This window comes from Corylus avellana, chromosome ca11 (assembly GCF_901000735.1).
Source record: "Corylus avellana chromosome ca11, CavTom2PMs-1.0".
Taxonomy (NCBI): domain Eukaryota; kingdom Viridiplantae; phylum Streptophyta; class Magnoliopsida; order Fagales; family Betulaceae; genus Corylus; species Corylus avellana.
The window spans coordinates 16206294-16232877 of record NC_081551.1 but is presented as its reverse complement, the minus strand read 5'-3'; the positions used below and the strand labels follow the sequence as shown (position 1 = coordinate 16232877).

Genomic DNA, 26584 nt, shown 5'->3' with positions numbered 1-26584 from the left:
GTAAAAGCGAGCGCTCTTGTGTCTGAGCGAGTGCATTTTCCAAACTAAAAAACCAACCGTTGAACACACAACGCAGCGATCAAACCGGAAATTCCCCCGGAGGGAAAAGTCAGACCAAATAGAATAAAATAAAAACCTCTCCCAACCGTCAGAGAGATCTCTGTATACTCGGAATTGCGACGGCGACAGAAAAAGCGGCAATGTCGAGCCCAAGAGGAGCACCGGCAGCAGCCGGGGCAGCAGGCCTAGACTCGTGGGACTGCACGCTCCCGGGGCCGCCGAGCCGCAACAACTTTGGATCGGCGGACCTGAGCCCCTCGGGCCTCCTGGCCTTCGCCGCCGGCAGCTCCATATCCGTCGTCGACTCCCGCTCTCTCCAGCTCATTTCCACTATCCCCCTCCCCTCTCCCAGTCCCTCTAACTCCAATTCCCTCTCGCCATTCGTCACCTCTGTCCGCTGGACTCCTCTCCCCCTCCGCCGCGACCTCCTCTCCATGGAGCCCTCATCGTCCCATCTCCTCCTCGCCGCCGCCGACCGCCAGGGACGCATCTGCCTCCTCGATTTCCGCTCCCGATCCCCGCTTCTCTGGTTCGAGACGGACTCCGCATCGAAACCCGGCATCCAGGACCTCTGCTGGGTCCAGGCCCGGCCCGACTCCTGTCTCCTCGCAGCCATCAACGGGCCCTCCACTCTCTCCCTCTACAGCGCCTCCTCCGCCCGCTGCGTCTTCCAATACGACGCCGCGCCCGAGTTCCTCTCCTGCCTCCGCCGCGACCCCTTCGACTCCCGCCACTTCTGCGCCCTCGGCCTCAAGGGCTTCCTCTTATCCGTCAAGGTGCTGGGCGAGACCGAAGACGATATCGTCCTCAAGGAGCTACAGATCCCCACCGACTGCGCCGAATTGCAGAGACTGGAGAGAGATGCCACTGCCTCCGCCGCTGGCTCCAATTCCGCGTCCCCCGCCTCGGCAGTTTTCCCGCTGTACATGGCGAGGGTCGCGTTCTCGCCGCTGTGGAAGCACATTGTTTACGTGACGTTCCCGAGAGAATTAGTGGTATTTGATTTGAAGTACGAGACGGTGCTCTTCACCACGGCGCTGCCTCGTGGCTGCGGCAAGTTTCTCGACGTGTTGCCGGATCCGAATAAGGAGTTGCTCTATTGCGTTCACCTCGATGGGAAGCTCAGCACTTGGCGACGGAAAGAGTAAGTGTTAATTGGACCTTTGTTTCTCTGAAACTATGATTGTATTCTTCCGTTTTCTGATCTGCCATGCTTGAATTTTTGACATACCAATTTGGGCCATTATACATTGTTTGAAAGTCAAAGAATTTAGCTATGTATGAAAAATTCGTGGGTTTTACATTGAAGTGCAGTATAATTTAATAAGCATAACTTCTTACAATTCCGGAGATAGCTGGCTTAGTTTAATTTGCAACCGTATTGACTATTCATTGTTACCGGAACTTTTACTACTAAGTGTATGTTTTCAGCAATGATTGAAAGAAGATTATCGTATAAGCTTAAAGAACCTCAAATACGTCTCATCCCAGTTTAGTTCATTCAGCTGCCCATTGACTTCCCTTCTTGTTTTGGGTCTGGTAGTGGAGGAGTGAGGGGGCATTTGGTTCAATTGCAACTTCACCTCTTAGTTAGCAACCTGGGGAAGTTGGTTTTGCCTATGATTTTTTGCCCCCAAAATAACTAAAGGAGTTGTTGCATAAGATGGATCTTGGGCTAGAAGAGCTGTGTACTAGATTCCTGCCTTTCTTCGATGGGGAAACTTGCATTCCTTTAAAGGAGTCCAAGTTCCCTAAAGGAATAAACTTTAAGGCTTCTAGAAAGCTGTGTAATCCTAAAAATGTCGCAATTTCTATTGGTTAATTCCTTTGTCAGGACTTCGGGTTTCCTAAGGCATGGCTTTCTTAATGAATTTTTAGTTGGAAGTGTGTGGTTTTTGTGAAAATATTTTTGAGGTACTTACAGAAGCTCGAGCAGACATTGTGATTTTCCATGAGAGTAAGTTGGAGATTTCTGGCTAAGTTGGTTAAGGGCATCTTGGACGTGCAGAGTGGGCTCTTATCTTTAGGCTACTAGAGTTCTGAATGTATGCAGAGACTAGATGATGATATGTATGGTTACCATCACTGTTGGCAACGTTTTCTACTGCAATATCTTTACATTAACAGGTGTATGCTTATCTCTGCAACTAGAAGGTTTTGAATCTTATATCAAGTTTTAATGCTTCCTTTTGGTTAAGTGTTTGAACTTAAGTTCTATATTCTCTTAACATAATTATAAGGTAGATTAGACCAGAAATGTTTTTTCTGGTCCCAAGGGAATATACTCACTTGTATATTGTCACAGAGGAGAGCAGGTGCTCATAATGTGCTCAATGGAAGAGTTGATTCCCTCAATTGGCACATCTGTCCCTTCTCCTTCAATTCTTGCTGCCACTATCTGCCAATCAGATTCTACCTTCGAAAATGTTGGCAGGCTCTATTCTGATGTACTTCATTATCCTTCCCCGGATGTGGATTTTGACACTCCTTTTGATTTTTGTGATGAACCTCTTCTTGTTTCTAAGACACATTTAATCTCCATTTCTGATGATGGAAAAATATGGAACTGGCTCTTGACTGTTGAAGGAGCTGAAAGTATTCCGAAAGATGATACAAACTTGGGCTTGGTTGCTGATGTCAGTGAAGTGCCAGTTCCAGGGATCGATGCTAAGGTCGTAGTTTCTTCTTCTGGCGGACCTGCCATGGAAGCAAGTAAACAACCAGAGCGTATGGGTGGTCGCAGAAGCCGCCCATCAAGCTCTACCTCCAGCCTGGCAGATATGTTATTTAAGGTTTGGTTATAAGTATTTCCTCTCCGATCTTTTTTGCATAATTGTCAATGCTCTCACTTATTGCCTTTTTTGTTTCCTGGATGCTCTTACTTGTTGGCTGAAAGCAGTAACATTATTACTTTTTTAATGAATTGAAAGCAGTAACATTATGACACGATAAAGGGGAAAAAAAACCAATTCAGTATAAGCTCTCTATCTCTTGTGTGAACACATACACACACGCACATGGAGTACTTAAGCTTTTTTTATTTTTTTATTTTTAATTTTATTTTATTTTATCAAAATCTGTTTCTCTTGGAGAGAGTGAAGAGAAAGTTGAAAAGTTGCGTGGCCAAAGACCATGCAATACAGGAGAACAATGTTCTGGAATTTCTGTGAACTGGACACATAATTTGTACCAAGTCTGACAGAATTTAATGAATGGTAGTTCATTACTTTTGATAATCTTCAGATATGTAGAAGTACTAGAATGGAGGTTACGGGTTGCCTGATTGATGATATGTTGATATGCACATGTTACTTTGTTGTGGTATAATCTGCCTATGGTGTTTGGAGTTTCTTTCTTTCTGTGTTCAAGATTGCAAGAGTGGACGTAGCACCTTTATTTTTCTTTTCTGGTGTTAGCCATTTATCCATTGAACAATGGCATACACTGCTGAATATCATTATTTTTGTTCTGAATATTTTCTTTACGTCATACATCTATACTTACGAGCCGTATCACTCATGCAGATTAGCTTAGTTGGACAGCTTCAACTTCTTTCTTCAACAGTGACCATGCTGGCCGTACCATCGCCTTCTTTAACAGCTACTTTGGCCCGTTAGTTTCCTAATGTCACTAATTTACTATATCTGTAATATTTCTACTTTTCCTAATTAGGAGTTAGCATCCATCGGAAGAAAATATATCTATATCCACACACACACACACACACATATATATATATTTCGTGTACTCACCTCTGTTGGGTAAACCTTGAACCCGTCTAAAGCGCCCTATCTGGCGGGCTGGCCCCAAGAAATTGTCTGCACTCAAGGGGATTCGAACTTTAAATTTGATGGAAATGCCACCAAGACCAATGCCCTTACCACTTGAGCCAACCCCTTGAGGTTTATTGTTTGAATATTAACTAAATGATTAAATCATCAATTTCCTATCAGCTTATGCTTGTAGGATAAGTGGTAATTTAATATGTTATCAAAGCAGAGGTCACGAATTCACCCCTCATGTGTAGGGCCTTTCTTATTGAGGGGGAGTTTGAGCCCATACACAAGGAAGAATGTTATAATATTAATTAAATGATTGAATTCATCGATTTTAGCAATTTAAGCTTTTAGGATAATTGATAATTTAACATATTAAAATATTAATTAAATGATTAAATTAATCATTTTATTAGCTTAAGCTTTTGGGATAATTGATGATTTAACATGTTAGAATATTAATTAAATAATTAAATTTATCATTTTATTAGCTTAATCCTTTGGGGTAATTGATTACTTAACATGGAATTAGAGTAAAGGTCCTGAGTTCGAACCTTGATTCCACAATTTACTCATTAGTTCAGTTAAATATTCAACATATTGGACCTCATTTGTCAAGGGAAAGTTTGAGTCCACAACGGGGGCGAGTGAAAATATTAGTTGAATAATTAAATTCACAATTTCTTATTAGCTTAAACTTTTGGGATAAGTTGTGATTTAACATAGTATCAAAACAAAGGTTAGGAGTTTGAACCTTGTTCGTTATTTACCTTATATTTTAATTAAATGTTCCACATGTTGAGCCTCATTTCTTAAGGGGAATTTGAGCCCACATGGGAGGGAGGGGTTAATTAAATAGTTAGATCAGCCATTTCCTACTAGCTTATGTGTGTGCGCATGCACGTGTGTGCATTTATATATTATTTATTTATGTATATATGCACAACCATATGCATACACAGATATATTGTTCTTTTTAGGCTGATTAGTAGGATGACTTCATTGAAGGTGGGGGAAACTATCCTTCTGTAGCTGTTCCACTGGTTGCTCTGGGAACTCAAAGTGGGACAATTGATGTCATTGATGTTTCAGCTAATGCTGTTACTGCAAGTTTTTCTGTGCATAATGGAACAGTTAGAGGGTTACGGTGGCTTGGAAATTCTAGACTGGTCTCATTTTCTTACTCTCAGGTATATTACGTTTGATTTAGGATGTTATTTTTCGTTCAAATACATTGGTCCAACACCACCCTTCCCCCCCCCCCCCCCCCCCCCAAAAAAAAAAAATTTCACATGCTTCCCCTTTGCCTTATTTATATTTATATTTTTTAATTTGCATGCATCGGTTCTGTGTTATTGTCAGGATCTTGGTTGTCAGTAGTTATATTCAGTTAGTGATTTTTTCTTCAAACATTTCCATTTCCATTATTACACTTAATGTTATTTGTACTGGCACTTCTGTTGATCCAGGTGAATGAAAAATCTGGAGGCTACATCAATAGGCTTGTTGTGACCTGTCTTAGAAGTGGTCTTAATAAAACGTTTCGGGTTTTACAAAAGCCAGAACGTGCACCTATAAGAGCTTTAAGGACTTCTTCATCTGGAAGGTTGACTTTCAACCATTGATTCTCATCTTTATTTTTATGCCTATCATTTAACATATATTGTATATCGTGTGCTTTCATTGGTCTCTCTGTGCATACAAAAGTAGACAAATATATTCAAACCTTGTCATTGGTAGCTTATAGGTGTTCTAATTAATCTGGTTTTTGACATTTTGGGTTCTAAAGTTATTCAATATGTATAACTTGATAAAAAATGGGGCCATAGTTGATGTATTGCAATGGAATACTTATATTTATGGGAAAATATAAATCTTGGCAACCCATGTTAACTATGTAGCTCGTGAAAGAGTTAACATAATGGTTGGCGTATTTTCGCATAGGTTATGTGAACACAGTGGAAGCTCTTTACTGGTTGTGAAGGTAAGGAGAAGGCTATTAAAATTCCAAAAGGGGTTCTAATCAATCCCATAGCATCAATGACAGTTTACCTAAGTGATGCAAGACAAGTAAATAAAGAGAACAATTAAAGAAACAACTTTGCAAAGATCAGAGTCACACTAATCTTACCCAAAGAATGATACTGGCGTCTCACCAATAGGAATAGAAAGGGAGTCTCACTTTGATGCAAAACAATGTAAGAAGAGAATAAAATTAAGCTTCAACGTAAGGCCCAAGTCTCACAAACGTCTGGCAAAGATGATAGAGGAGTCTCACCACTATTGATCTAGAGGATTCACACCTCACATTCCACAAGGATATCAGAAGAAAAAAAAAATCACTCTCATTATTGAAAAAAGACAATAAAATCCTTTTCATAAAAAGGAGTCATTGAGAACTAGATTCCTACTAAAAGTAACACATAACATTAGCTAAGACTAAACAACTGAAATGATAGACTCCTAACTAAATACTAAAACACAGCAATCCCTTTCTTACTGAGTTTTCCAGTCTCCATCAACCACCCCCCCCCAACCCCCTTCTCTCTCTCTCTCTCTCTTAAAAGAATTCGACTCCAACAAGTTCTTGGCTTGATAGATCTCATATAAATCCGGATTCAGGCATTGCGTAAGAGTGGAGATTTGGTGGACAACTAGTAGTAAGATATCATCTCTCTGGGATTGAGAAATCTTCCACCTACTTAGGATTGTCCAGTTCTTGTACTCATAATTAACAACACACGTAATAATAAATCCCAAGAAAAGAACCTAGCTCTGATACCACTTTGATGTTGGACAAGAACAATTAAAGAAACAACTTTGCAAAGATCAGAGCCACAACAATCTTACACAAAGAATGATACTAGCGTCTCACCAATAGGAATAGAAAGGGAGTCTCACTTTGATGCAGAACAATACAAGAAAAGAAAAAAATTAAGCTTCACTGTGAGGCCTGAGTCTCTCGAAGCTTTGGCAAAGATGATAGCGTAGTCTCACCACTATTGGTTTAGCGGAGTCACACCTCACATTTCACAAAGATATCAGAAGAAACCAAATCACTCTGTCATTATTGAAAAAAGAACAATAACATCATTTTATAAAAAAGGTATTTGACAACTAGATTCCTGCCAAAAGTAACACATAAAATTAGCTAAGACTCAACAACTAAAATGATAAATAACTGAAACGATAAACTCCTAATTAAATACTAAAACAGAGCAATCCCTTTTCTATTGAACGTTTGGGTGTCCATCACTAAGCCTGGGGTGGGGGAGGATTGAGAGTTGTTGCTGGAGCAGTTTTATGGGATTAGGTTGGAGGGTAAAGGACTTATGCTTGTTACATTGTTTGCCAACAATTATATTCCAGCTTATCTTGGTTGATGAAAACTGTAATTCTTTTCAAATTATAGTTTGAGTAGGTAGCTAGGAATATAAGCAGTGATACTTGAGTATGGATCGAAATGTAAATGTTGGGTATTTTCTACGTACAAATCTGGAACAAATTGCTCCAAGAAGGGCATAAAGAAAAAAAGAAAAAAAATTGAAATGTTGAGAAATGTTTTTTTTTTGTTATAAGTAATCGAAATATCATTAAAAGCAAAAAGTGCAACTTGGGTACACAATAAGTATACAAAAGAAACACCTAACTAGAAGGAGAAAAAAGAATAAGGAAATCATGAAAGCTAAGCACAAAGGGAGCTAAACACGTAGCTGTCCAAATATACAAAGTATTAAAAGATAAGGACATAAGCTCCGCCAATGTCCTCTCGTAGTCTTCGAAGCATATATCCATGCGTTCCCTCCAGATATACCACAAGAGCCAAGAAGGCATCATTACAAGCTAGGACATATTTACTTATCAAAAAAAAAAAAAAGCTAGGACATATTTAGAAGGAGCTAACAATGAACAACCCTTTTTTAGAGGGGGACCACCATAGCTTGTCTTCTCTTATTCGTCTTACTCTAACTGAGTACAACGAATTGTAAACGAGGTAAAGACATCCACCTGTCTATCATGAACCGCTCTGACAAAGCTTACGTTTTATTGATTAGAACTACTAGAAAGATCCAAGTGCGCCGTTGCGAAGCATCCTTAGCGCAAGCAATGCCAAATAAACCAAGAAAAGCCTTAAGGGCCTTGTCCCACACCATAGATAATGCCAATGATTAATCTTGGCGCCATCTCCCACCTTAAATTTGGCGTGACTTGAAAACGACCCCCAACATTTCCTAATATTTTTCCATAACCCCATCCCATAAGACTCAAGTAGTTTATTAGAATGCTATTCACCTCACGAACTGCCAGATTGAGAGTCTACCACACCTCTCCTCCACGCCTCTCTTATGCACATAACGCTAACACCAAAACCATTTCCCTAAGAGGGCACGATTAAACATCATTAAGTTTCGAACCCCCAACCCTCCCTTAGTGATTGGTGAACAAACCTTGGATCTGCTTAACAAGTGGATTTTGAACTCTTCTCCTATCCCACCCCATAATAAATCTCGATAAAAGCTTCTTTGTGCGTTTAGCAACACCCATAGGGAGAAGAAAGAGGGACAAGAAATACGTTGGCAAATTGAAAAGTGTGCTCTTAGACAAGCATATCATTTTCCAACTAGCAAACTGGCGCTCTATCTTTTCAATCACCCAATCCCAAATATACTTGGCCTTATAGGAGGCCTCCAACGAAAGACTAAGATACTTCAAAGGCAAAGAAGAAACACCGCAGACCAGAATGCCTGCCAACCCATCCACATTCTCCACATTAACCACCGGAACCAATTCTGACTTGGCCAGATTAATCTTCAAACTAGAGACAGCTTCAAAGCATAGAAATAAAGCACACAGAAAGTGAAGTTGGTCAGGCTTAGCCCCATAAAAAACCAAAGTGTCATATGCAAACAGCATATGTGAGATGTCAACCACACCAGAGCGCATAGAACCCATAGAAAATCTTTAGAGAAGGCCCCAATTAACAGTGGTAGAAAGCATTCTACTTAAAGCCTCCATCACAATAACAAAGAGAAATGGCGACAAAGGAAAATGAATGTTGAGAAATGTTGGAGAACTTTTGGCAAGTGTGGTTATTTTCTTTCAGAGCAGCAGTTAATATGCCATGTTTATTTAGTAAGGACTGACGATGATTCACTAAAGAATGTTTTCAGTACTTACTATAGCTGTATAGAGTAGATATAATTTATCAGTACTTACTATAGCTTCATTGAAAAAGTTCTCATAGCGAATTTTTTATTGATATTCTTTAATTTGTACTGCCTGTTTTCATGGAGCTTAAATTTCTTTGAGATTTTACTTCATAAAGTGTAGCTCTTCTCTTTCTTGAATGTTCCTGTGCTTGATTTTTGGTGTTTGTAACTTCATCTGCAGTTTAAGGTAACATTCTCTCATATCATGTTAACAAACTTGCAGGTATCTTCTAATTTTGTTCCGTGATGCACCTGTAGAGGTTTGGGCAATGACGAAAACTCCCATTATGGTAATCTGTCAGCTACCTTTTCTTTCCCCATTCCTACTTTAAATATTTTCAAATAATTGAAATTGTCATCTATGGACTATGGGACTAGAGGACCATGGGTTTATGTCCATGAGCTTATACAATTCCCGCGACTACTTTTGTTTGTGAAAAGATATCTATTTGGTAATTTTCTTTGGAAGATTTGATGTATGAATGACATGGACCTAGTGTATGAGGGCACTAATATCATTTGGTTGTGATATTTATTACCTATTACATCCAAGGCTTCCTTCTTCCTAAGAGATACGCTTCACAAAATAGCAAGTGGAGTCACAATAGCAGGAAAGTCAAGATTTGTTTAGACTGAAAGATTAATATTTTCTTGTTTTTATACGAATGAAGGATGTATATCTCACAGTCACAGGATTTTGCTTTATATATTTCATCTTTGGGGTCAACATGGGTGGGTGAGAGGTGGATGTGTAAAGTCATTGCTGGATTCTTTAGCCAAGGGTGTTAAAAGTGTTTCTACTTTTCATTTCTTTTCTTTGTTTTTAACTAACAATTAGACCCTTTTCAACATTTTGACATTAATGGATTTTACGTAATTTTTTTAAGTATGTGCCTTTTAGACTTTTTAAACCTGTATAATATAGAGATTACTTATCCAAAAAAAAACCCTTTATAATCTAGAGAGAAACATGGATTTTGATGTATGAAACATCTGTAAGGTGTCATGTCAATTGGTCTGCGATACATGTACCTGTGAGTGTGGCTAGATAGCAAAAGGATTAGGTAATTGCTTGTTTATCTTGTGGCTCTTGTTTTCAGATAGAGTTGGAGTGGCTCTCACAGTTCTCGGGATGAGTTCATTAGATTTCATAAAATTTATGTTATAATATGGTCTTATTAGGTTTCAAGTGACCTAATTAAAATTTTATGATAAAAATTTTAGAACCAAGTTTGGAACATGTCATCCTAAGCACCCATCTATTTTCCAGTTTGTTAATTTTTTTTTTTTTTCTTTTTTTTTTTTCCCTATTATGCCTGGCCCTGAAAATTCCGTCTGGATTGCTTGGATGTTTCTGAATCTAATATCAGAGTGTGTTTATTTACTTATCCTCTGTCATTGAGAATGCCTTGTGGACTAAAAAATTTATCTTATGGATTCCATTTATATTTTTCTGCTGATTGTGCCAAGGAAGTTTTAATGCTTACATATGTATCATACTTTCTGTCTTCACATATCTTGTACACGTTCATCTAATACATTGAAAAGGTGTTAGGTAGGTGTTTGTTTATAATAATTTATTATTTTATTGTTATTTATAATTTATTTCCTCATGATATTTACATTGCTTTCAATTTTATTTTTTTATTTTTAAAAAAATTCCTAATCTAAAACCAGTTAAATATTTGCAGTTTAGATAAAATATGTACGTGTATTGATTTATGGACATGCGCACACATCTATCAATGTTGGTTAAGACTATTAATTTCTGAGTTAGATATTTACTATACTTTATATCTCCATGTAGCTTAGATCATTAGCTCTTCCATTTACGGTATTGGAATGGACTCTTCCGACAGTTCCAAGGCCTGTTCAAAATGGTTCTTCTAGGCAATCATCATTATTGTCTGGAGATCGTACAGTTGTGGCATCAGATGGGGCTTCTACGCCATCAACGACATCATCTGCAGATTCTAGTGAGCATCTTTAGTTGAAATGCTTACATATTTCTTACGGTGTTTCTTTTTCAGCTGCAAAGATGTAGATAGTATCTGGTCTATGTAATTGCTTTTGTTTTTCTTGGATAATTAATTGTATGTAAATGAAGGTAACTTTAATATGCAGAGGCAGTGAGCTCCGATGGATCTCAAGATGACACATCCGAAAGTTTCGCATTTGCTCTTGTAAATGGCGCACTTGGAGTTTTTGAGGTTCATGGGCGAAGGATCCGAGACTTCAGGTATAATAATTCTTAAGTGTGAATAGGTGCACTTAGAGTCTGTATCTTCGCATTCGGTCTACATGTTAGTTATCTGAATATGTATGATTTTTAGGCCTTGAGGAGGGCGAATCCTCAAAGGGGGGTGTTTTGGCAAGGATAGGGGATGGACAGAATGGTGAGGTGGGGGTTGAGGGCTATTCCGAGTTTGTGCTTAGTGCGATGGGAGCTGTTCCCATTATGAGGTTGTCTTTTGGGGGCGACGAGAAAAGACTTACGGATCTTTTTTCTGTCATTGAAGAGGGTTGGTATCTTGAAGATGGGGTCTCTGCTTCTAAACCTAAGGGGAAGAGGGAGCTTAAAATTTTGGAATGCTCCCTTAATTTTCATGCTGGAGGCAGTGGCTCTAGTCCGCTTAAAGGCAGGACTGTTTTGCGGGTTTAGGGCTTCTTTGGGGTTTAGGGGTTTGTTCTGTGGGTTTAGGGCTTCTTTGGGTTTTAGGGTTCTTTATTGGGATCTTTTGTCTCTTTCTTTTTTCCTGTGTTCTCTTGTATACTTCCTGTGTACTAGAGTTGCGCCCCCTTTGCGCTTTTGATATACAACATTACTCCAAAAAAAAAAAAAAAAAATGTATGATTTTTTACGTTTCTTCTCTATTTATTTTTCTGGGAAGTATGAATAGATGATGATTTTTGGATTGCCAGGTGGTTCATATAGAAACGGCTGTGCTATAGGTTAACATTCTGTTGGCTGCAGTTCTGCAACTTTAAGAAATCAAATTCCTTGTTTTCTGGAAGCAACTATCACACATTGGGGCAGCATGTCTCATAATGAAAAATTTTGTCGCTCTTTCAAAGCCTTGGCCATATTTATTTTCAATAGTTTAGCTGTGCTGAATCACTGTCTGATTCATCTTACATTCGTGGATTTCTCCTAATATGTATGTATTCTTTGAAAGGGATGTCTGCGCCCATGTCTGAGTCCTTGTTATTACTTTGCAAGTCAGGATTTGAAGTGGTTGCGCTTGAACCTGCACTTGTACCATCCATGCATTTGGCAGCATCCTTGTTGCATATAGTTTTTCTGTTGTCCAAAGATGAATATGGAGATTGAATATGATAGCTATAAAAAAAATTTCTGTTTGTTATGTTCCCTTTGGTTGGGATATTGGTATCAATTCTTTTCAATAGTTCTTATTCTACTCATGCATAGTTTCCTTATACTTTGATTCTTTTTTTTAAAAAACAAAATTATCTTATATTTCTTAATACCCTTCCAACAGTTTTTTTATATCAATGAAATGACATATTAAACATTGGTTTGAATTGACTACCTATGTTGCATACATTTACATAAATTTATGATTTGGTCTGTTTTTATATCTCATAGAGGTTATGTGTTACTTGTCTCTAGACCAAAATGGCCTTCTTCCTCCTTTGTATCTTCTGATGGATTGATTACAGCCATGGCCTACCGCTTGCCTCATGTGGTATGCATCATATCTTTTGGAATTGTTTGATCTCATTGGTAGTCTAAGGAAATTGATCATTCCAATAGATATATCTACTGAGTGGCAGCTGCTTAATTCATTTTTCAGGTTATGGGGGACAGGTCGGGGAACATACGGTGGTGGGACGTAACAACTGGATATTCTTCCTCATTTAACACTCATAGAGAAGGAATCCGGCGGATCAAATTCTCACCTGTAGTTACCGGAGACCGTAGCCGAGGGCGTATTGCTGTACTATTTTATGATAACACATTTTCTGTATTTGATCTTGTGAGTATGAAAGATGAGATTGTTAATTTTGTTTCCTTCTTCAATTTGTGCTTTGATGTTGTTATACTGCACTATTGATAGGTGTAATGCATATTTTGTATTTCTTGTTCTGGCGAAACAGCCAAACTATAGAAAGGTCCCCAACTCCACAAACTCAAACTCGCACACATAACAGGTCCAATCTCATACCTCCACCTTGCGAAAGTGGAGAAGTACTACTCAGCCACAGGGCCAGTTTTCTATGTATTATAGTTGGTGATTTGCAATCTTGAGATTACCAAATGGAGCTAATACCATGCATAATTCTTATAAGCCACTTGAATAGGAAAGATTCATTGTGCATGTTAGTATACTTCTTTGGCCTATTTTCCGTGTAATTTAGGTAACAAATGAACTGCAACTTCTCTGACGTGCTGACAACTCTTTTTGTCCATGTAGTATGCGTTTTCTAAAATTTGGTCACTAGTAGTGCATTTTGTATGTACTTTCTTCAGACTCTTGTTGAGTTCTTAGCTGGACAATTTTCAAAATCCAGCATGTACATGCTGCATATTCTGTTGAATGATGTAAATTTTGTTTTGTTTAAATAAATTACTTTTTGAGGATTCTTCTTCTGTTTGATCCTGTTTGATCCTGATTCTCTTCATGTTTCTCAAATGCAGGATTCGCAGGACCCATTAGCCAATTCTCTTTTACAACCTCAATTTCCAGGGACCCTTGTACTGGAGCTTGACTGGTTGCCTTTGCGAACTGAAAAAAATGACCCTATGGTATTGTGCATTGCTGGAGCTGATAGTAGCTTTCGCCTTGTTGAGGTTAATATGTATGTGCCAGAACTGTTTTTGAGTTTTTGGATTCTTTTCTATGTCCTTATTGTTTTTATATGCTTAAGAATGTCAAGATTATATCTTTGATATGTCAAGAGTAATTGTAACCAAGATTTTTTTTTTTTTTTTTTTTTTTATAAGTAATCAAGATTTCATTAAAGGATGTTCTTGATGAGATCTGGCTGAGTTTAGATGGTGCTCTGTTATGGCTCTGGTTAGAGTAGAAGGTGTGGAAGGTTTTGAGTGGCTAATAATCAGAGCACTAATGATGATGATGCCCATGAGAGTGACATTAACATGCGTATTCTGTTTATGATAAGGAAGAAAGGCAATTACAATTTTAAGACACTTAGACCTATTATGGAGAATCTCACATTGCTACAGTGCCTCGCTGCACATGTTTTGGTGTCAAATTGGGTCCTTATGTAATTTCTGCAGCCTATGATATGGTACTGGTTCTAAAACAATTGAGTAAAGAGCTGAAACTGCTTTGATCTCTTATATGTCAGGAAAGCAAAACAAAGCACTAAAACATTACTCATTCTCAAGAGCAAAATTGATTCTATTCAATAAATAATTTTCTATATACTTATAAAAAATAATTTTCTATATTCAACAACTTATTCACCATTTTGAACAAGTATTGTTCCAAATAAGAATGATAGTTGTTGGATTTCGTTTCCACACCATTTTCTACGGTGATCATTTCCTTGAAGGATTTTTCATCCTTTTTGTTCCTGCTTTTCAGTTTCTATAGAAAAATAATTCGTGAGAACATTCTTTAAGTGTACGTATCTCTTTGGTGTGTTTCTTTGTTTTGGTGAACGGCACTCCGACAGGCTTCTCTAGCAGCTCTCGTTGCTTAGGACAGGAAGACCCTTTGTCTCCGTTGTTTGTCATTGTTATGGAGGCCTTCAGCAAAATGATCTCCGCTATAGTGAATGGGGGTTTCCTTTTAGGATTCTCTGTGGGGTCTAGGAATGTTGGTGGGCTTAACATCTTCCATCTCCTGTTTGCGGATCACACTTCAAGTTTTTTGCAGGGCAAACCCTGGCCACTTCCGTTATTTGTGTTGTTTGTTCATATGTTTTGAAGCTGTCTTAGGTTTGAAGATCAGTCTAGCTAAATCAGATTTTAGTCCCTGTCGGTAATGTCAATAATGTAGAAGCCTTGGCTCACATTTTGGGTTGTAGGGTTTCTTCCTTGCCTTTGAAGTATCTTGGTCTTCCACTTGGAGCTCTTTTTAAGGCCAGGTCTATATGGGATGGCATTATTGAGAAGATAGTGTCACTTAGCCAGTTGTAAGAGATTGTATTTGTCAAAGGTGGTAGGATTACTTTAAAGAGCAGCTTGTCAAATTTGCTTACCTAATTCTTGTCTCTTTTCTCCATCCCTGTTGGCGTTGCCAATTGCATTGAGAAGTTACAAAGGGATTTCTAATGGGCCGGGTGGCATTGGTGAAGAGTTCAAATTTTACTTGGTAAGTTTATCCTGTTTCTCCGATTTTGGAAGGGGGGCTGGGGGTAAGAAAGTTGAGTTTGTTTAACCGAGCCCTCTTGAGAAAGTAGTTATAGCGTTATGCTTTTAAGAGAGAGGCTTTGTCGTGAGCGATAGTAGATTGTAAATATGTCGTCCTGTGGGTTGGATGGAGTTCTTGTGAGGTTAATTGATCATATAGGGTTGAGCTTTGGAAGTTTATCGGAAAGGGTTGGGGGAGGGGTTCTCTAGACACACTAGACTCGAGGTGTCATCTTGTGGGTTGGATGGAGTTCTTGTGAGGTTAATCGATCGATAGGGTTGAGCTTTGGGGGGGGGGGGGTGGGTGGGTTCTCTCTAGAGCACACAGACTTCGAGAATTAGAGATGGATTTAAAATTTGATTCTAAGCGTGATGTGTGGGTATGGGGAGGCTTAAACCATACGAACAACTTTCACGAGTTGTTAGTATAAGTCACTTCAAAGTGCTTTTTGCAGTATATCATTTACAGCTTGCTGGTGACTCATCAATGGAATATCAATTTTATCGGCGGCACAAGATTGAAGTAGATTTCTTTACCGTTCTTGATGTTTTGAACTCCATGAGGACTAAGGCAGGGTGAAGAAGACAAGTTGTCATTGGGCGACTCCTTTGGAGAGAGGGTTGTTTGATGTTCAATTGTTTTATAATGCCCTTACCACCCATGATAGTGACCTTTTCCCTTGGAGGAGAGTATTTGGCAGAATAAGGTTTCCTCGAGAGTGGTATTCGTTACTTAGTTGGTCGTTTTAGAGAAGATCCTAACCATGGACAATTTAAGAAAACAAAATTTAATAGTAGAAAATTGGTGTTATATGTGGAAGAAGAGGGAGGAATTTGTAGATCACCTCCTACTCCATTGCGAGACTGCTTATGCCTTTTGGAGTTCCATCTTTGACCTTTACAGGTTAAAGATAGAACTACGTTCTTCGATGTTTTGTACTCCATGAGACTAAGACGGGGTGAAGAAGACAAGTTGTGTTGGGCTCCTTTGGAGAGAGGGTTGTTTGATGTTCAATTGTTTTATAGTGCCCTTACCACCCATGATAGTGACCTTTTCCCTTGGAGGAGAGTATTTGGCAGAATAAGGTTTCCTCGAGAGTGGTGTTCGCTACTTAGTTGGTCGCTTTAGAGAAGATCCTAACCATGGACAATTTAAGAAAACAAAATTTAATAGTAGTAAATTGGTGTTGTATGTGGAAGAAGAGGGAGGAATTTGTAGATCACCTCCTACTCCATTGCGAGACTGCTTATGCCTTTTGGAGTTCTATCTTTGACCTTTATAGGTTAAAGTAGGTTATGCCTCAGAGAGTAGGGGATCTCTTTGCATGTTGGAGAGGGCAGTGAGGTTCTTCTCCAAAGGTAGCTGAGTGGAAGATGATCCCGTCTTGCTTGATGTGGTGTATCTGGAGAGAAATAAATGATTGTAGCTTTGAGGATTGAGAGATATCAGTGGTGGATCTAAAGACCTTACTCAAAACTCTTCACCAGTGGACAGCTGCCTATAATTGTCTTCATATTTCTAGTTATCATGATTTTTTTTTTTCTCTTTTCTTTTTCTCTGATTAGATGTCTCTCTTGTATACTTCCTTTGGATTTGGGTTTCACCCTCTCGTTTTTGCATCTATGTGCCTAACCATTTGGTTTTCTTTAAGGTAACATAATTATTTGAAAAGTGCCAACTATCAGATTTGGAAGTGTTGTCATATTTAACTGGTGGATTAGTTTTCAATAAATATTGATATATCTAATGTCATTCTAGCTGGAAATTGATAGCTTGTCATGAATATGGTAATGTTTTGTGCTTTGCTAACTTCTTTCTTCTTTTTCATGCAGAAATGACAAAAAACTTGTTTATGGACCCCAGTCAAGAAATATTAAAGAGAGATTCCGGCCAATGCCTATATGTTCTCCTATTCTACTTCCTACACCACATGCCCTGGTAATAATCATACTGTGTTCCCACTTTACTTCTTGATTCAATGTGTCAAAACAATATCATATACATTCCTATTCTGGTTGAGATGTGAATGGTGGATCATGTAGCTTTATATATCTGGCAGGTTCATGACAAAGGTACAAGGAGAGTTGTACCATTTTAAGAAGCAAACCAAAAGAAATAGGACAATCAATGAATAATTTTTCTCTTCTTAATAAAATTGACATGCATATCTCATTAGCAGGTATATATATATATATATATATTTTTTTTTTCCTTTTCAACTTCCCTTCCGGTTTCAGGAAGAGAGAGAGAGAGAGAGAGCTGCTGAAAAGGTTTCCATCTCATTTATTTATTCTGCAGGGGCAGAAACATGTTAGAGAAAATGCTGTGGTCTTGACACCAAATGCAAATTCTGCTTTGTCTCAAATAAAATCATAATTTAGAGAAGGAGAATGGATGCCCAGTTCTTGTGACTCACTGAATTTCTTTGTTAATTTTTCACTACAGGCACTGCGAATGATATTGCAATTGGGGGTAAAGTCCTCATGGTTTAATACTAGCAGTACAACTATGGAGAAAAGGCCTCACCTAATTCCTGGAACCACTTCATACACAGGAGATCTTCGCAGTTACATGATTGAGTTACCACCTGTTGGTGACTCTGTGGTGCCAGAGATGCTCCTAAAAGTTTTAGAACCTTATCGAAAAGAAGGTGATCATTTGTCTTACATGTGGTGTTTCTAATTATGAAGAACTATGCAATTGAGCTTTTGATACTAGTATTTGCCTTTTCTTACCTGTTACCAATGTTTCCTTGTCCAAGGCTGCATACTTGATGATGAGAGGGCCAAATTATATGCTAAGGTGGTGAATGAGGGTTGTGCTGCAAGGTTTGCCTTTGCAGCTGCGATTTTTGGTGAATCTTCTGAAGCACTTTTCTGGCTACAGTTGCCTCATGCTCTCAAATATTTGATAAACAAGTCAGTAAACAAGTCTGCACAAAAAGCCCATGTAGCAGCATCAAATTCAGAGCTTGATGACACAGCTATGCTGAAGAGGATAACATCAAAGGACAGATCAATGCCAGGAACAGGGAAGAAGGATGCACTTGTAAGTCATTTTGTGTATTATCCATTGTATAACTATTTTCGGCTTTTTTAGAGTATTGTAGTCTTCTTTCAAAGCATACATGGCGTTACAGATTTTAGTTAGGTTTCTACCTGATATATCTACTGCAGCTTGTCATCTTCTAAATCTCAAACAACTTTGACAGTTGTTTCTTACATTATAAGTTCTGATATTCTCTATCATAAATTGTGCTATCTGGTCAGAGTCAGGGTCAACTTAGGTTGATGGCATTTGAGCAAGAAGAGCTGTGGGAAACTGCTAATGAGCGTTTGCCATGGCATGAGAAATTAGAGGGAGAAGAGGCTATTCAGAATCGTGTACATGAGTGAGTGCTCCATAAGTTTTTTATATTTTTTTTTCACTTGTGCCGGTTAACATTTATGCTGAATAATCATGAGTTCTATGTAATGCTAATACAAGTTACTTAAACTTGTTACTCTATGTTCAACCTAATCATGGGCCAGATGGTCTGCCCAGTGCATGAGAGCCCGTCCTCGTTTGGACAGGATTCAGCTCACATTTAAGGTCTAATAAGCAGGACTAGACTTAAAAATTACACTTGATTAATCTTTGGGCCAGACCATGGCTAGGAGCTTAGAAAGCCAGCCTAGTCCAAGCAGAAGCCTCAAGTGTTACCCTTCCTTTTGTTAATTAAAAAAAAAAAAAAAAAAAAGTTTATCTGGCCAACCAAGGACATCTGCACAGATTTCTTTGGATGGTAGCTATATGCTTGGTTTTGGACAGATAACTTGGAGCCACAGCTATATGCTTGGTTTAATCATGAAGAAATGTTTTGTAACCAATGCCAAAAATGGCTTTGTAGGGTTCACCTATCCAAATTATGGACATTCAATTTCATGTGAGGTAGCCTCGCATGGACATATTCTTAGTGATGATTTCTTGATCAGTTTTTAATACAACACTTAGGTATACTGTCTAGAGAAAATTATATTTTTGTCTAAAAACCACCACTACTTTTGTGCAACACCACCAAGAAAGTTCACATCTTGGATATATGACTCTAAATTATCAAAGCATATCATAACATTACTAGTTTTTCGAAGAAATTAAAGATCAAGGACCTCACAAACGTTGTGTGCCATTGGCTATGATGATAAAGCATGGGGTTGTCTTTGCCATAGTAAATAAAAGAAGAGATCCTTTCAGGATCTTTGAGAACACCATGAGTCTGGCCAGAACCCAACTGTTTATGATCCACATAGGAGTCTGTATCCTATCTTTTTCAACTCATCAGACATTAAATGTTGAAACCAGAGGGATAGCTTAAGAGGATTTTAATGATGCTTCCCTGAAGTTTATCCTCAGTGATGCAATTTGACATTAAGGTCACATTTGGTAGATAGGACTGGGTCTAGGAAAGGCTATTCTGTTGCAATTTGACAATAAGAATAGCTATTTCGTTGTTTGGTCTCCTTATTATTCCTAGGAATAACCATTCCACAAGAATGGCTATTCCGCATTTTGAGTAATAGCTATTCATTCCCAAAAGGAGAGGGAAATAGCCTTGAAATTTGTCCAAAAAAACCATTGTTTTATTTTTTTTTTAAAAATAATAATATATATATATATGAAAAAAGAAAAAAGAAAAAGAAAATGTGTTCCATGGGTGGCTGACCACTCCTTGTGCCAATCGGGGGTGGTCGTGATGGGTGGCCGACCACCCCTTGTGCCAATCGGGCGTAGTCGTGCCAGCCACTGAACAATTCCCTCTTCTTTTTTTTCTTGCCCAATATATATATATATATATATATATATATATATTGGGAAACAAAAAAGTTGGAGTTAAGGTATTTTAGGAAATTTGGGAAAAATATGATTAAGTTTCAGTTAAAAAATTGGTAATTCTTTTGTTGTCACCAAACAAAAGAATAAGAATGATCATTTCATTCCAGCTTCTTGTATTTTTAGTAATACTTATTCTTATTCCTAAGGAATCACCATTCAGTACCAAACATAGCCTAAATGTTGAAACCAGAGGGATAGCATTAGAGGATTCCAAATGAAAATAGTAACCATTTCATGACTCATCTTTCACAATAATGCTTCCCTGAAGTTTATCTTGAGTGAAAGCAATAATCTCTGAAGTGACTTTGCATCAAGGTCCTTGCTGCTAAACATAGAGCTGAACCCGTATCTCTATGGCAGAGATGCACTTTTTCAAGTAACCATATCTTTAAATCTTTCTCCTTTCCGGAGAAAATCATGCATATCAACTTCAGTTATATGAGCTTCCTATTGGCTGCCTCAACTTGAGTAGTTAGTAAGACCATGCATATACTGGCCAATTACGATCACTCGCTATGCTACAAGGATATGCTTCATGTGGACATATATCTCAAGGATAGATCAATGCTTGCCTATGAATACCATCTGCTGTCCCCCCAATCTGCCAACACACATTCTAAAATAAAAATGAAAAAAAGAAGAAAGCAGAATTCTAGGCTGTTAGTATATTTGGATAGGTGTTTTTGATTTTTCATTTGAAAAAGTGTTTTAACATGACATAAAGGTGAGAAATGTTATTCAGTGGTTGAGAAGTGTTATTTGGTGAGGTCCACATTTGAGAAAATGATTTCTATGGAATACACTCTCAAAAACACATACGGATGTAGAGCTGACTCGTAAACCTTTTTTTTTTTTTTTATCAAAAAGTGGTTGTGTTGCCACCCTCAGTGGAGGAGGGGTGCTGCCACCCCTCTCCTCCATTGAGGGGTGGCCGCACAACACCTGTTAAAAAAAATTGATTAAAAAGTTAAGCACCTGTTTTCTCAAAATATTCCTGCAAGAAGTTGTAACAAGTTTCATAAAAGGTGCTTTGTGTTTTGAGTTGTTTGTTAATGTATTTGAGAAATGTGTGCTTTTCAAACTGTAAACAGAAAACAATTGGAGTGACAAACATAGCCTTGGACTTCCTAAATTTATCAGGCCATGCTTCCTGTTTGCATGAGCTTCTTTGTGCTGTGTCCACTGGCTTCGAGAATTTCAGCAAATAACAATCTGAAATAAAAGGGGCCTTGTCCTTCTACTGACATTGGATATGTGCAAATTAAGTTAAATGTTAAGATAATCAACATCCCTCTTTAAAGGTAATAGCTCTGTTCCCATGACATGCAGGTCCTTTTACACACATGACAATTACATTCTTCTACAAATAGTGAATTGTCTAACCTCATATTACTTCTAGCTTGTCTCAGTTAGGCTCCTTCATTTTAGTTGGAGATCCTTATCTTCTGATACTTGTACTCCCTGATGATCAGGCTTGTCTCGGTTGGAAAGTTGGAAGCGGCAGTTAGTTTATTACTTTCCACTCCTCCAGAGAGCCCTTACTTCTATGCAAATGCTCTACGTGCAGTTGCTCTTTCTTCTGCTGTGTCAAGGTCTCTTCTTGAACTTGCTGTTAAGGTGAGTATTTTATGCTTCTGTTCAGTATCAAATCAGAAGTGGTGATGGAAATCAAAATGGTATAATTTTCCACATATTTTAGTTACTAATTTACTGCCATATTATCAATTAGGTTGTTGCAGCCAACATGGTCAGGACTGATAGGTCACTGTCGGGCACTCATCTTCTCTGCGCTGTTGGAAGGTATCAGGAAGCTTGTTCTCAGGTTAGGATCTCTGTCTTGTAGGAATTTTTCTCTAGTCATTTTCCATATGTTTAGAACTAGTAGTAAAAGTTGCCTTTGATTTCAGAAGCATGCAACTCTTTTTTCTTTTTTTCTTTTTTCAAAGCTTGTGGTTGGGCTCTAAAGATATATTCATAAAACTTTGCAGAATGTTGGCCTTGTTTGAAGGATCATTTTTCCCCCCTCTTCTCCACACCTTTTACATTAGTTGGATTGTTTAAATTCGAGAAAGACCTTACAAATGGAGACATTTTCATCTGGAAAAAAGGAACATGAGCATAAAATAGCTAAATACCTAAGATGGGAAGACCCTGCATCCCTGTGTACCCTAGATTTATCCAATTAAGTGCCTGAATTTGGCATATAAGAGAAACATGACAGTTAAATTGTTAAATGATAGAACAATCCATAGAAATCTATGTACATCATGGTGCTTCATCATTCATGAGTGGGAGTTGATCCTGTTTGTCATTGATGTGTTAATACAGAAAGTAAGTGTCAGTTTTTTAAATATTCATAATGTCTGATGCTATTGGATATAGAATTAGACAACTTAGATGACAATTAGTGATAACAAGTTGACAATTAGTGATGCAATCATACTGGTGTCCCTAGCTATGAGGTGATACCGTACACTTTTATAAACACGCATTTGCTTAGCTAAACAGAGTCAAAAAATTAAAAAAGATAGAGCAGAATATGAAGCACGCCTGCAGGTTAAGGAAAGATTCTTGCAACTAGGGAACAGAGATGAATTTTTCATAATTTGTTGGGTGCAAGGAAAATGCTATTATTTCCAAACTACAAGCACAATTAGAATTGGACAACATGCTACACTTTGTTTTGGCTTGACATATAATCATATAATCTCTTATACAGCTACAAGATGCTGGATGCTGGACAGATGCCGCAACTTTAGCTGCTACACATTTGAAGGGGTCTGATTATTCAAGGTTTTCTTTTTTCTTTTTTGATTTGTAATTTAATCTGATCATTGAAAAATGCAAGTTTGCTTTTCTGTCATGCATATTGTTTTTCTTTATCTTATTAATCATTTTTCCTTTCATGCTCTGTTGCTTACTCCTTGTGGTAGCTCGATATGTGGATTCATTTGATATCACAGGCTTGTCTACCAGTTTAGTGACATGGCCTTTGACTAGATGAGTTCAAAACTAGTTCCTTGACCTTATTGTGATCTTTCTCTAATTTTAATCCTAGTAGTTATCTCAAACATTCCCCTCCCACTCATGGGGGCCATCAAAACCCAAAATCAAGCACCTCTGTAGTTTATGGATAAGATATTTCATCATACATGCAGGAGTAAGCTTTTTTCCCTTTTTAATTGATTCCCGGCCTTTGTTTTAATAAAGAAGCCTGATTTTTTTTTTCTTCTGTAACATCTTTTGTGGTATATGGTGTAACGTGAGTATCTCAGCCCTTTGCTACCACATTTCATGATTTGATAAGTGTCAGTAGGGTAGACAAACAATTAAGAGTCATCTCTAGAATTTGCCCTACTCTTGCTTATTACATTTAAGCATTCAAATATAGATGCTTTGCGCCAAGAAACAATATCTTTATAAGTGAAACAGGACCCTAGGGATTCCCCCGCCCCTTTCTGGCTTCTTGTGCTACAATTTCTGAAGGCGTTTCGGCTTTTAAATGTTGATTCTCATTGAAAAATGAACTACCATATATTCTAAAATTCAAATTCTAATTTTAGTTTTTATATTTTTCTTTGAGAAGATTGTTGAGTGCCCTAGTATCCTCTCCTGAATCTATTTATTGTTTATCCAGGGTGTTACAAAGGTGGGCTGAGCATGTTCTTCACGCAGAACACAACCTTTGGAGGTATGACCATTTTTCTTCTGCAACTCTCCTTATCATATTATTCTCTCATCTGACTTGTTCTGAGCTGCTTGATATGGCCAAATGCAGGGCTTTGATATTGTATGTTGCAGCTGGTGCACTTCAAGAGGTATTGGTAGCGCTTCGTGAGGCACAGCAACCAGACACAGCCGCCATGTTCATCCTCGCTTGTCGTGAAATCCATGCAGAAATAATTGCTGATTTAGGAAATTCAGATGATGAATCAAGTTCTTTGACAAAGGATAAGCTGCACAGCTTACCTGGCTTGGACCCAGAGAATGAAGACGTTATAGCAGTAAGTGAATTTTATGGGCAATACCAGAGAAAATTGGTGCACCTGTGCATGGACTCTCAACCATTCTCCGACTGAAAGATCTGGGCATCGCCCTAAGCCTCCAAGTTTCTCCTTCTTACAAGTATGTTTGCTGAAAAACTGGCGAACCTGTTATCTGCTGGATTCACTATCAAAAAGATGACTCAGTACTATAATCGGCAGTTGGCGGTGGATGATCTTGAGATTCGCTAGCCAGTGTATCAAGTTCATATGCTAATGCTGAAAATTTAACTGACTGGTTTCTGGCAAAGCCATTTATTTTTATTTTTTGGTGTGTAAAAAGTGTTACAGGAAGGTTGATTACAGTGTTGTAACTGTTAGTAGAAAATTTTGTAGGCAAAGAAACAGTATATGGCTGGTAGGAATGCTTAGTGATATCATTTTTTTCACAGAAAAATTCGGTGTTACTCCTCGAGTTTGAACAAGACGACATTAAATATTTTAATTATATCATTTTTTTTTTAAACAGAAAACTCGAATGGTATTATTTGATTTTGAACCAGACTACATCAAATCGTAAATTCCTATCTGTGGACTGTGGGAACCTTGTGCAAATTCTGCTGATGATACCTGGATTTATCCTTGTTTTTCACTCCTTTTTTTCCCCACTTTTTAATATTGTTTCAAATGCTATTAGTATAAATTATTAGAAATATAATTTACCTTTATTTATTTATTTATTTTGTCTAAGCAATACAAAGGGCTAGAGGAGTCGGGACATTTAATTTAGCTTAAAGTTTATTGAAAATGAAGAGTTGTTCGGAGGCATGTCGATGGTAGCTTTTGCAATATCCTCTCAAGTTTATTGAAGTAAAACAACGATGTTGGGTTGGGTTTGTTAGAATTCCAACGATCCACTTTCGACTTCCCATTTGACTTCAGAAATAAGAAAGAGGTTTTGATTGCCGGTTTGACCGCCATTAGAAGCCGTCCTACTAGGTTGCGTCGGGTTGGTAGAGTGGTTACTTGAATAGGCCTAGTACTCAAGGATGGTAAACTTCAATGTTGGATGCTAACTTCGGTGAGGCTTGAAATGGATATCTAAACTCCCGAGAAAACAAGGTATAGAGATAGAACAAGAGAATAAAGGAGCATGTACAAAGGAAATAATGTTTGGAGATAAAGGAAAAAAAAAAAATGAGAAAGAAGAAACGAAAAGGAGATGTGGAGACATAGAAAAGGATAAAGCAAGAGAATAAAGGAACATGTACAAAAAGAAAGAAGGTTTGGAGACAAAGGATAAAAAATGAGAAAGAAGAAATGAAAAAGAGATGTGGAGACCTGAAAAAGAATAAAGTAAGAGAATAAATGAGTATGTATAAAAGGAAAGAAGGTTTGGAGATAAAGAAAAAAAGAAATGAATGAGTATGTGTAATTAGATTGAAGACACCAAGAAGCATAGTGGGTGGAATTCAACTCTCGAAAGCGTGCGGTGGAGTGCCAATCATCTCCTCGCCCTAATTCTTTGTCGAGCAACATATAAACTGCCGGTATTCTTGCAGTGAATGGGGCATTGGGATGGAGATAGATAATGATGTTAAGAGAGATGATGTTGAGAAGCTTGTGAGGGAGTTAATGGAGGGTGATAAAGAAAAGAGGTTGTCAAGCCTGGTGGTTCTGCTTACCAGAACTTGGACAAGTTGATTGCTAATGTTCTCCTAGCTGGAAGTGTTTAAACCAAACAGAAGAAGTAAATCTTAGCTTCAATTAAAGTTGTTATGTTTAAATTAATTCCTGTGTATATATCCTGTACAGATGATAAATTCAATACAATTATTCCTTCAGGACACATAGACACATTGATATCTAAACTAGCAAGAAAACAAGGTGTAGAGATAAAGGAAGAGAATAAAGGAGTATATATGTACATATTAACAAAATATAGAAAAAAAAAAATAAGAGATGTGGAGACCTAGAAAAAGACAAAGCAAGAGAATAAATGAGTATGTACAAAAGAAAAGAATGTTTGTAGATAAAAGAAAAAAAAAATGAGAAAGAAGAAACGAAAAGGAGATAGAGAGACCTAGAAAAGGACAAAGCAAGATAATAGAGGCCTTGTTTGTTAAGTGACAACACGTTCCCCCACTTCCACGGCACTGTTCCTCGAGCAGGGATATCTGACCATGCTGCAGTGAGACACAGTTAACCGTGTGTATGGGAGAAGCTAAGTTATATTAAAAGACAAATATGCCCTTATGAAAAATAGAAAACCAGTTTGGGTATATTTGTGTAGATGTTCTAAAGGGGCAAAATAGGAATTATGTCCACTTTTAATTTTC

The 26584-nt window shown here is 37.9% G+C and overlaps 1 protein-coding gene across 1 annotated transcript; it reads left to right on the top strand.

The window, feature by feature from the left end:
- LOC132165252 (uncharacterized) lies at positions 1-24773 on the top strand (the record flags this gene model as incomplete). The annotated part of the gene is given in 20 exon segments (XM_059575736.1): positions 1-1204; positions 2366-2852; positions 3585-3672; positions 4845-5026; positions 5306-5442; positions 9270-9336; positions 10854-11022; positions 11171-11285; positions 12678-12753; positions 12862-13044; positions 13707-13867; positions 17223-17328; positions 17836-18040; positions 18152-18438; positions 18660-18781; positions 21735-21879; positions 21992-22084; positions 22982-23055; positions 23900-23953; positions 24041-24773. Coding segments are annotated over 20 exon segments (4056 nt in total). The 3' UTR covers positions 24342-24773.
- Positions 24774-26584: the final 1811 nt, after the last annotated feature.